Here is a 9,499-nt window from a genome sequence, read left to right on the forward strand (position 1 = left end):
GAACATTTTTCTCCTTTTATCTGCTTTTCATGCATGTGTTAGCCATGATGTAAATATTGTAAGCAGTTTATTAAATACTTTTGAGTAAATCTTGGCTCTTTTCTGCAGATGTTATTGGTACAAACTTGTATTATGCTAATTAGCCATGGTTTTGTTTATTTCGAGGTTGTGCTCTTTGCAGCGCTACAAAATCAACAGGTGTCCTCACAGAACAACGAGTGTCTATGTCTGAGGAGTGGGTGCACTTTAAGATCCAGTCCTCAGATTCAAGCAGATGAACATCCCTGGCCTCTTTGAGAAACAAGATTAGACGACATGAGACGTCCAGAGCACACAAAATAGCCCAGGAGCTCACGGAGAAGGGTGGACAGGATTTAGTTGGAAATTTGGTGAGAGCTGTGTCAGAGACTGTGTTTGCAGAGACAGATTCTGTATTCAGAACAGCATACTATCTTGCAAAGATGAACCGACCTTTTACTGACCATGATAGTCTCATTGAGCTTCAGGAAAAAAATGGTGCCAACATGGGCACTAGTCTGCACTCAAGGTACAGTTACACAAAAATTGCACACATAGCAAAAGAGATGCAGAAAAAAATAGTTCACAGTATTGTGACGTCTTCAAGCAAGTTGTCTGTTCTCATTGACGAGGCTACATCCATCAGCCACAAATCTGCAATGATTGTCAACTTGAAAGCCTCAGTGGATGGAGCTACTCCTGAATTTTTGTTTCTGGAGCTGGTTGAGCTGGAGAGCCAAAGGGCAAAGGATATAGAAGAAGCTCTGCTGAACTGTTTGGACACTTCAGGCTTCACTGAAGAGTGGCTTCAAAAGAACTGGGTCTCATTTGTTTCTGATGGAGCCAGTGTCATGTTAGGCAAGAACTCTGGTGTGGCAACCAGGCTGACAGCAAGGTACCCTAACCTCTTCACATGGCACTGCATGAACCACCGTTTGGAACTGGCTGTATCTGATGCTGTGGATGAGGTTCAGGCAGTCAACCACTTCAAAGTGTTCCCAGAGAAGATCCACAATCTCTACAGTCAGTCCAATAAAAATGCACGAGAGCTTCTGGTAGCAGCACAAGAAGTGGGCTCGCAAGTCCTGAAAATTGGCAGAGTTTTAAGTACGCGATGGGTGGCCAGCAGTTTCCGTTCTGTAAAGGCTGTGTGGACATCATATGAAGCACTCAATAGACACTTTGACAATTTGCTGCAGGCGACCAAACAAGAAGCAGCAAAGAGAGACAAACTTATAGAGGCCTTGCACGTCGAATGCAAAGCAAGGAATTCCTGTGTGACCATGTTTGATGCACTGTCTGAACTTGCAAACCTGTCTCAGCAACTCCAGGCCCATTCTGTCACACTCTTGAGACCAGACCATCTTCTAAAGCGCACCATCAGAGTGCTGGCATCATTCAAAGATACCCAAGGAGAGAAATTAGAGGAGCTGGTTCACTGCAGTCTCACTGACTGCACAAGCGTTGGGACATTTAGGATCTGTTCCCTTGGAGTCAAATGCAAAGCTCACACCAATCAACGCAAAACAATTCCTACAAAGTCTGATCAACAACTTGGAGAAGCGTCTCTCATTTGATGGTGAAATGCTTCATGATTTCAGTGTTCTGGATACAGGCAACTGGCCATCAACCCCTGGCATACGGCATGGTGAGGCACAAGTGAAACGACTCTGTAGGCGGTTCAATCTTGGTGAAGAGCAAGCAGTTAATGGTATGAGAGATTTCCTTGAGCACCCAGACAGTGAGCCTGAAAGCTTAAAGCCACTCATACAATGCATGAAGACCATCCCTTGCAGCACTGCTGAGTGTGAAAGGGGCTTCAGTCTCATGAACAATATATGCACAGACAAGAGATCGACACTGTTGTTGTCAAATGTAAGTCATTTGATGATGATCAGCATCAATGGGCCCCCTGTAACACTTTTTGAGCCAAGGAAGTACGTCACAACATGGCTGAGAAGCCATCGCTCTGCCATGCAAGCAAGGAGGCAATGCACACCTCAGATGCCTGAGTACAAACATATCTGGAAAGCTCTGTAGACTACCAGACTATGTCTAGAAGTGTTCCATCCTTTTTTCAGGGCTTGTGGACTAACACAGTGAACCCAGTATGGACATGTTGAGTGCTTTTTCAACCCTCATTTATTGAGGTGAAGCATATTTGTTAATTTGTTTCTTGTTTGAAGCTAATTTGTCTTGTAGCACTTCAAGGATGTTTGCTTGTTCATTTAAGCTGATCCAGTACACAGTTTGACAATGATTTATGGAAGATAATAGGGCTGAAGAAGTTTGAATAATTATCTAATGCATTGAAAAATATGTTGAAAATGATTATTGTGTGATATTTGTGCAGATCTATGCAAAACAAAGATGTTTTTTTAAGTGTAGAATATGATGTGTGGGTCAGGACATCTGTAGCATGACCATATTTATTGTATACTACTTGAAAATTTCAGTAGGCCATATTGAGATTTTGATGAATATTTCGATTAATTGTTCAACCCTATAAGATAAGTGGGCTTTTTCCATCATTGTTCATTCTTTTATTTTTTTATTGTTAATGTCTATGGCAGTTAAAAGTCACATAAAATGTTTTAATACATTGACATGTTGTTAACACATAACCAGTCTCAATGCATTAGTGAGTGTGATGGTGTTCATGAGGTGTTGCTTCGAGACAGGTTTCGCTCCGCGATGCGTCGCTCTAGGATGGATGAATACAATTATTACAGTATACCCACTACAAAAAAGTAGAATACACCACTGCCCACAAGCTTTTTGAACATTAATGCATTGAGACATGTCACAGTAAAAAACAAATATCAACCTGAATATGTAATCTTAAAGCTCAATCATTCTATTTTGGATTCTTTTTACCCCAGATATTGACCACATTCTGCTGTTCAAACTTCAGTTTGACACAAAGCAGTCCCGTTCCAAACACTCTGGGAGTCGTTCCAAGAAGCAGTGGATCAGGATGAGAAGGGAACTGGGCTAAAGGCGGGCAACCATCTTGGATCTATATCACAGGAGTGTCTGGGCATGAAGGAGGCTTGTCCTCTTCATCCTGAGCATGTGAAAAATATCCTGGCATCATCTTGTGTCTTCAAACCGTGTGAGGTGGAGAAGCCTGGGCAATTACACTCATCTGCATGTGTTAATATGATTAATTAGTAGGAACAAACACTTTCCTATGACACAGGCTACATGGTGAGGTAAACACCTGCAGTAGCTCTGATAAAAAGACAACGCCTCATGGCAAAGAGGCTTTTCATGAGACCTGCTAATTGGCATCTGAAAACGTTCCGGCTAATTAAGAAAAGGCAGATGAGGCTTGATTAGTTTGAATGCAAAGTGTAACTTGTGGTGCAGTGGGATTCGGGAATGTGCCGAGGTTTTATTTCTTCACCATCACGATAGAAAGATAATTGTAATTGTGAACATTTGCATACGTTAATGAATTTGCGTGACGCTTCTTGATCAGACGTGGAATAAATAATTGATGCAGTATCAGCACCCACCATGACAAGAGGGACGTTTGAAATAGCTAAGCGCATTAAGGTGTGAGTTTGATGCCTGCCATGCTCCGGGGAAAGGTGTGAAAGAAGAGCAGATCATATCTTCAGCTTCCCACCGCCGCTACCACAATAAGATTAACTCCCAATCTCCGAAAGGTATGCTGAGACTAAAGTTTTTACATCGCATTAAAAAGCCACAAGGAGTGAGAGTGAATTCGATGAATCTCCTGAAAATCAGGAGCCATGCAGAGAATGGTGGAGAACAAAGCCTCGATGGGAAACAACCAGCCTGTGTTGGAGCTTTAATTAGAACATGGTAAACAATAAATACATCAGATTCTTTCAAATGCCCTGAATATAGAGGGGCCACTCCCCTTTAATTAGCCTGCTTTCAGATTAGTCCTTATTAGAGGCAGCCAGCCACCGAGCCAGTCAGCCGCGGGATGTGCCTCGAGTTCAGCCTCTGAGGAGCTCCAGCAGCAGATACAGGGCTCATGTTTTGCTTCTGTAAATGGTCAGAGCTCAAGCCCCCTAATTCCATTCCTCAGGGTAATCAGGCATGTTTTCACCATACAGGGCTAAATAGAGTGAGAGAGACAGTCACTTCCAGCGTGTTACGTACCATGCAATACAATGTCTCTGTAATGCCGCTCGGGCTTCAAAATGACCTCAGCTTGCTTTGTGACATGTTACAGAAAAACCGCTTTAATAGGATTTTCATTTAAAACGGCACAGTTGTTTTTCACTCATTGAACAGACATCTGATAAAGAAATAAAACTCTACGGAAGAAAAAAAAAAACATCACTGGTTCATTCAGTTTGTTCATCATACAGAAACATTAGATTTTAGATTTTTTTTTTAAGTTTGAATCTTAACTCTGAAATAGTTTAAAATCTTATTACAAGGTTTTTTACGACTGAACATTTTTACCTAACACCCATACATATTATATTCAATCCGCGGAGTGTGAGATCTCAGATTAATTTATACAAGAGAGAGATCAAGTTCATTAAAAACACTGACGCTCAGGGAAAATATTTGCCACATGGCATAAGCAAAGCTTTGACAGTCATTTTACAGCAGTCCATCGAATGTTCATTCAAGCGTCTTTTATTCCCTCTTTTCCAGTTGGCGCAGGCTTTCATCCTTATCGTTTTCCTTTGGCTTTCTTTCAGTCCCAAAGAAGCATTTTGCCAGTGCAAATCACACACAAAGTCTTTGCATGATGCACAGACAACATTGAACACGACATAAATGTGATGTGGCGTATAGTTTCCGATGCGGTGACGGACCGGGATCTTGTAAGCAACGGTGTCCTCCCTCCTGGGGAAGAGGGGCGGGGCAGTGAGGAGAAATCACAACAACATCAAGAAGCAGGCACCTCAGCATACCTGAAGAGAAGGCAGGGGAGAGGGAAAAGAGTCAGGATACAACAAGTGGTTCAAGTAAAACAAAATCTGCAGATTGGTCTTCGTCAAGTAAAAATACATGGGAGTTTCCCTATGTTATTAAGAATAAGATGAATAAGATGTGCATTATACGCCTATCAAAGGATTTTTTGTTTTCTTGCTCCTGTTAGTGTATAGAGGTAACGATTTAAGCAAATTAAATCAAATAGTGTTAAATACCTATTTGATTAACTTATTCATCCAAAAACAATATGACATACAATGCGAGTCATATTGTTGCAATTGTAAGGTGTAATGTGAGTGTGCTCACAATGCAGCAGAACACAGTGCTCTTAAGTGTTATGTTATTAAGTTGGACTAAGAACTAATGCATTAACATATAGGTATCATAACGGTATAGCAGCTCGTTAAGGTGGAAATAATTGTAAAATTACAATAAATTGTTTCAGAGTAATATCTCTGATGTAGTATTTTTATTTCTGTATGTACTGCATCATTTTGCTGTGGTAGCCTTTTACCCCAGGAGAAGTCAGACATGTGGGGGGGGTGCTGTGGGGTACAGATGGCTCTGCAGTGGCTCACCTTCTGGTCTGTCAGCACAGAGCTGCTCTGGAGGGGGAGCAGGTGGCTGTTGAGCAACAAGATGCCAGGTCTGTCGTGTTCACAGAAGATTGTACCGTTGATGTAATGGAAGTGATTGCCAGGCATTAGTCTGGTCCGACAGGTGGCACAGCTGAAACACTACAGGAGCACACAGAGGGTCAGAGACGGATCGAAACCACTAAAGCACATTGAACAATTAAATATGGTCATCAAAACTCTGTAAACTTGATGGGTTGATATGAATCTAAATATGAAAGATTCAAAGAGTCTAATCTGCACCATTAGAGATGATCTCTCATCAAAGTTTAAAAGTGACTACATGAGGTAGGAGCAGGTGCTCACCCCTCCTCCTCCCTGTCTCACTGTCACTCCTTACAAATCCCAGATGTGTCTGTCAAACCAGCAGCGGGAGATGGTGCCTGGTGATGTAGGACCAGCTGCAGACTTACCTTCAGGTGGTAAGCGTTTCCCTGTGCCCTCATCACCATCTCGTTGGCGGGGATCGACTGTCCGCAGGCGCTGCACGCCCCGCTGTGCCCAAACAGTCTGAAACACACACACACAGATTACTCAGTCTGCACAGCTTTAAACATTTAAAAGAATTGGCCCCCTCCTCTGCCACCTCTTCCTCCTCTCACCTGATGTAGTCACTCCGACACAGAATCATGCCCCCTTTGCTGTAGCAGGAGGTGCCGATGTCTCCCAGCTGGGCCTGGCAGCAGGAGCACTTGAGGCAGCGAGTGTGCCAATAGCGCTCCATGGAGAAGAGCAGGAAGCGGTCGGCGATCTTTCCCCCGCACCCTGCACACGACCTGGGGGCCGACGGCACGCCTGACGCTTGGCTGTTCACCATGATGATGGGGGCCCTCCAAGGCTACACACACACAAGACAGTTTAGGAAACTGAGACATAAATACACAAATGCTGATTTCTTGTGACTTGTGAAATAAAAGTCTATCCGTTTAACCATATTTATTTTTGTTTCCATTATTAGATATTTACTTTGCAATAGCAGGAACTGAGAGCTGGAATAGGCACAGTTCTCCATAAATAACAAAAATAAATAAATACATTATAATCGTATAAATTATATCTCTCTAATGTCAAAATAACAAGTAATATTATTCCTGATGAGAATAAGCCCCGTGTTTTCTTCAATATGTCCAAGGTGTATTGTGATGTAAGGGGGAAGGGAACCAAATGGGACTTTTGGAAGAGTGCCAGTAATGAGTAATTGATTACTAAAAGGATTTAAAAAAAGTACTTGACTCTATTTACTAGTACTTACTTTATTTAACGGTTTGCACAGGAGATGCTATCTTGCTGTCAGTGGTGCAATATAACATAGTACATTAACTCAAGTACTGTACTTAAGTACACTTTTAACAAACTTTACTTTACTTGTATGTTATTCTACATATTCTCCACCACATTTTGGAGGCAAATATTGTACTTTTTACTCCACTTTAGGTATTTAACACTCATAGTTACTTTTTTACTTATAAAAACACATGATATATGATAAGATGCAGTACTATATTGTTGCTAACATACCTAGTATTTTTAAAAGTTAACCATACGTAAATTGACCCACAATTGAACAAATACAACGTCCTCCTTCGTGCATTTGTTGTTATCAAAAATGGGTAATATAATATTCTAGAATAATATAGTATTGTAAAAACAACCATAATGCATTCTTAAGATCTGGACTTTTTTAAGATCTGGACTTTTACTTTATATGAAGTATGTAAAGACCATAGTATTTGTACTTTTACTTAGGTAGATAATGAATACTTCGCCGACCACTGCTCAGAGTGAAAAGAATCAGAGAGGAGGGAAACAGGAGATATCTTACCTGAGACAAAACGTTCCTCCGGAGCTACTCTAGGAAACTGAAGGACTGTTCAGAAGAACGTCGGCACGCGGACAGCTGGAACACTCAGACCTGATGTGTTCTGCGCTCCATAACTTTGCAGAAAAAGGCGAAGCGACACGACACAAAGCCCGGGAACAGAGGCGGGGATAGTTGAGCTAACTCTCAGTGAGTGTAACTGTGAGTAGACATGACGCAGCTTCTCTTCCTGTCCTCTATCCTTCTGTCCTGCTTTCCATCTATCAACTCCCCTTCATCTGTCTCCAACGCTCCTGACAGCGACACTATTCATCAAATTGCGCAAGGGGCTATTTAAATTACCGAGAGGGAACGTAACCCACGTGAAGGGCGCAGTAGCCAATAGCAGAGCAGGGGGCGTATCCGCAGTCACAATGATTTATGAGTTTATAGTGGCTTATTAATATGCACACTCACTCCCTTTAGGATGTCTCTGAGTGTGTGGGCGGTATTGACATGGAAATCAGCTAAACACATACATTATCATGTAGTTTTTGGTAAGTTTGATAGTGAGATATTGTGGTGATATAGTGGTAGTATTCAATTATTCAATATTTTCAGTTATATTGTGTATTATTTAGATACTCTAGTTATATTTATCCACCTACCTACCTACCTACCTACCTACCTACCTACCTACCTATCTGTATCTACCCACCTACCTACCTACCTATCTATCTATCTATCTATCTATCGATCCATCTATCTATCTATCTATCTAGTATCTACCTACCTATCTATCTATCTTAACATCTCCTTTTCTATGGAAGGAAATGTGTTTAGAAAGACTTTGGAAACTGTCCGATATTGCTTCATTATTAACAAATAAACATTCTATTGCAAATACATGTTTGAAATGTCTTACTCCAATTTATTACTTTGGCCTTAAGAAAGTGTGCATACAATTTATGATTCGAAGAAGTAGGCCTACTATAAACAAATACAAAACATTAGACATTTTCAGTAAATGATTTGCTAAGAAATGTTATAATGTAACAGTAGAATTTAAAAGGCAAGATTTTTCGATTATCCAACACACCAAACATTCTTCGTATAGGGCTTATGGAAATGGTGCTGGTCAATTTAAAATCCTTTCATCCATCCATAATTATCATACTTTCATTGACAAAGTACAAAGTATTAAATATGATGTCGACATGTTAGATTTGTATTTTTTGTCAAATCCCCTACCCCCTACCCCGTCCCAAGAAGCTCCTAAAGCTAGCTGATATTGACAGGGGCTGTAGTCGAATAGTCCATTTAGCTAGGAACCTTCCTAACGGAGTGAAATGACCCGGAAGTCCCTCAGTGGCAGCCATGATAAGTGCCGTTCCAATTCTCTACATGATAGGAAAGGAGGGCCCATTCCCAAACCGCCCCCTACATCCTACCTCTACACCCTACCCCTACACCCTACCCCTACACCCTACCCCTCCGTTTGCGCGTTCACGCGGAGGGTCCGCCATATTAAGGGCTGTTCCAAAGCAACGAGTGTGGAGCGGTGTGGAGGGGGAGTGGGCTATCAAGCCCTCAAACAGCGAGTCTGCTTTGGTGCTGACTTGAGACCGGTCTCTACCTGACCCGTCTCAACGCTGTGTGTGTCCGTCAGGAAACAAGCTGTTAACAATTAGTTCCGGCAAACATCCACTGATAAACTGCAATGTTAACAACCTCATGATAACCTTATGTTTTAACTTAGGATCGTACCTGTGTTTAGTCTAGAAAAAGGTAAATGTGTGCATTTTATTATAAAGTTGTGTATATTTACAGACTGTTGCAAAAACTAAGAAGCTTATAAAAATCAGGTTTGAAACTAAAAGAGCTATTACAACACAATTAAAGATGTTTGGAGTTTTATTTGAGCTATTAATTTACATTTTTTGTCAAAGAGATGCTGATTTGAAACCGTTGCTACATACATACATACAGTTATGGCATCTCCTGTTTCTGCCGGAGAGAGGGGGAGTTTGTCCAAAAAGCTTGCGGCTTGTATTTACTCCCCTCCATCTGACAGTCACAGGGAGGGAGCCTCATGTGTCACTCCACGGAGTTCACT

The 9,499-nt window shown here is 41.5% G+C and overlaps 2 protein-coding genes across 3 annotated transcripts; one reads left to right on the plus strand and one right to left on the minus strand.

The window, feature by feature from the left end:
* The first annotated feature begins 1,778 nt into the window (after positions 1–1,778).
* On the plus strand, positions 1,779–2,232 carry LOC104958299 (uncharacterized protein KIAA1586-like). Its single transcript, XM_010786019.1, has one exon. It carries the CDS (start codon positions 1,795–1,797, stop codon positions 2,056–2,058), a length of 264 nt encoding a protein of 87 aa, XP_010784321.1. The 5' UTR covers positions 1,779–1,794; the 3' UTR covers positions 2,059–2,232.
* A 1,588-nt stretch (positions 2,233–3,820) lies between these two features.
* Positions 3,821–7,715, minus strand: LOC104958300 (LIM domain transcription factor LMO4-B-like). 2 transcript variants are annotated; one of them, XM_010786020.1, is made up of 5 exons: positions 7,408–7,715; positions 6,188–6,423; positions 5,999–6,095; positions 5,465–5,687; positions 3,821–4,928 (listed from the first exon to the last, which is right to left on the minus strand). In XM_010786020.1, the coding sequence occupies exons 2-5, from the start codon at positions 6,400–6,402 to the stop codon at positions 4,741–4,743; spliced, it is 723 nt and encodes a 240-aa protein (XP_010784322.1). In that variant the 5' UTR covers positions 6,403–6,423; positions 7,408–7,715; the 3' UTR covers positions 3,821–4,740. The 2 variants fall into 2 exon arrangements, with proteins under 2 accessions (XP_010784322.1, XP_010784323.1); XM_010786021.1 differs by having other exon boundaries at positions 5,529–5,687; positions 7,408–7,712.
* Between the last annotated feature and the right edge of the window lie 1,784 nt (positions 7,716–9,499).

This window comes from Notothenia coriiceps, unplaced genomic scaffold (genome assembly GCF_000735185.1).
Source record: "Notothenia coriiceps isolate Sejong01 unplaced genomic scaffold, NC01 NC01_scaffold00028631, whole genome shotgun sequence".
Lineage (NCBI taxonomy): Eukaryota > Metazoa > Chordata > Actinopteri > Perciformes > Nototheniidae > Notothenia > Notothenia coriiceps.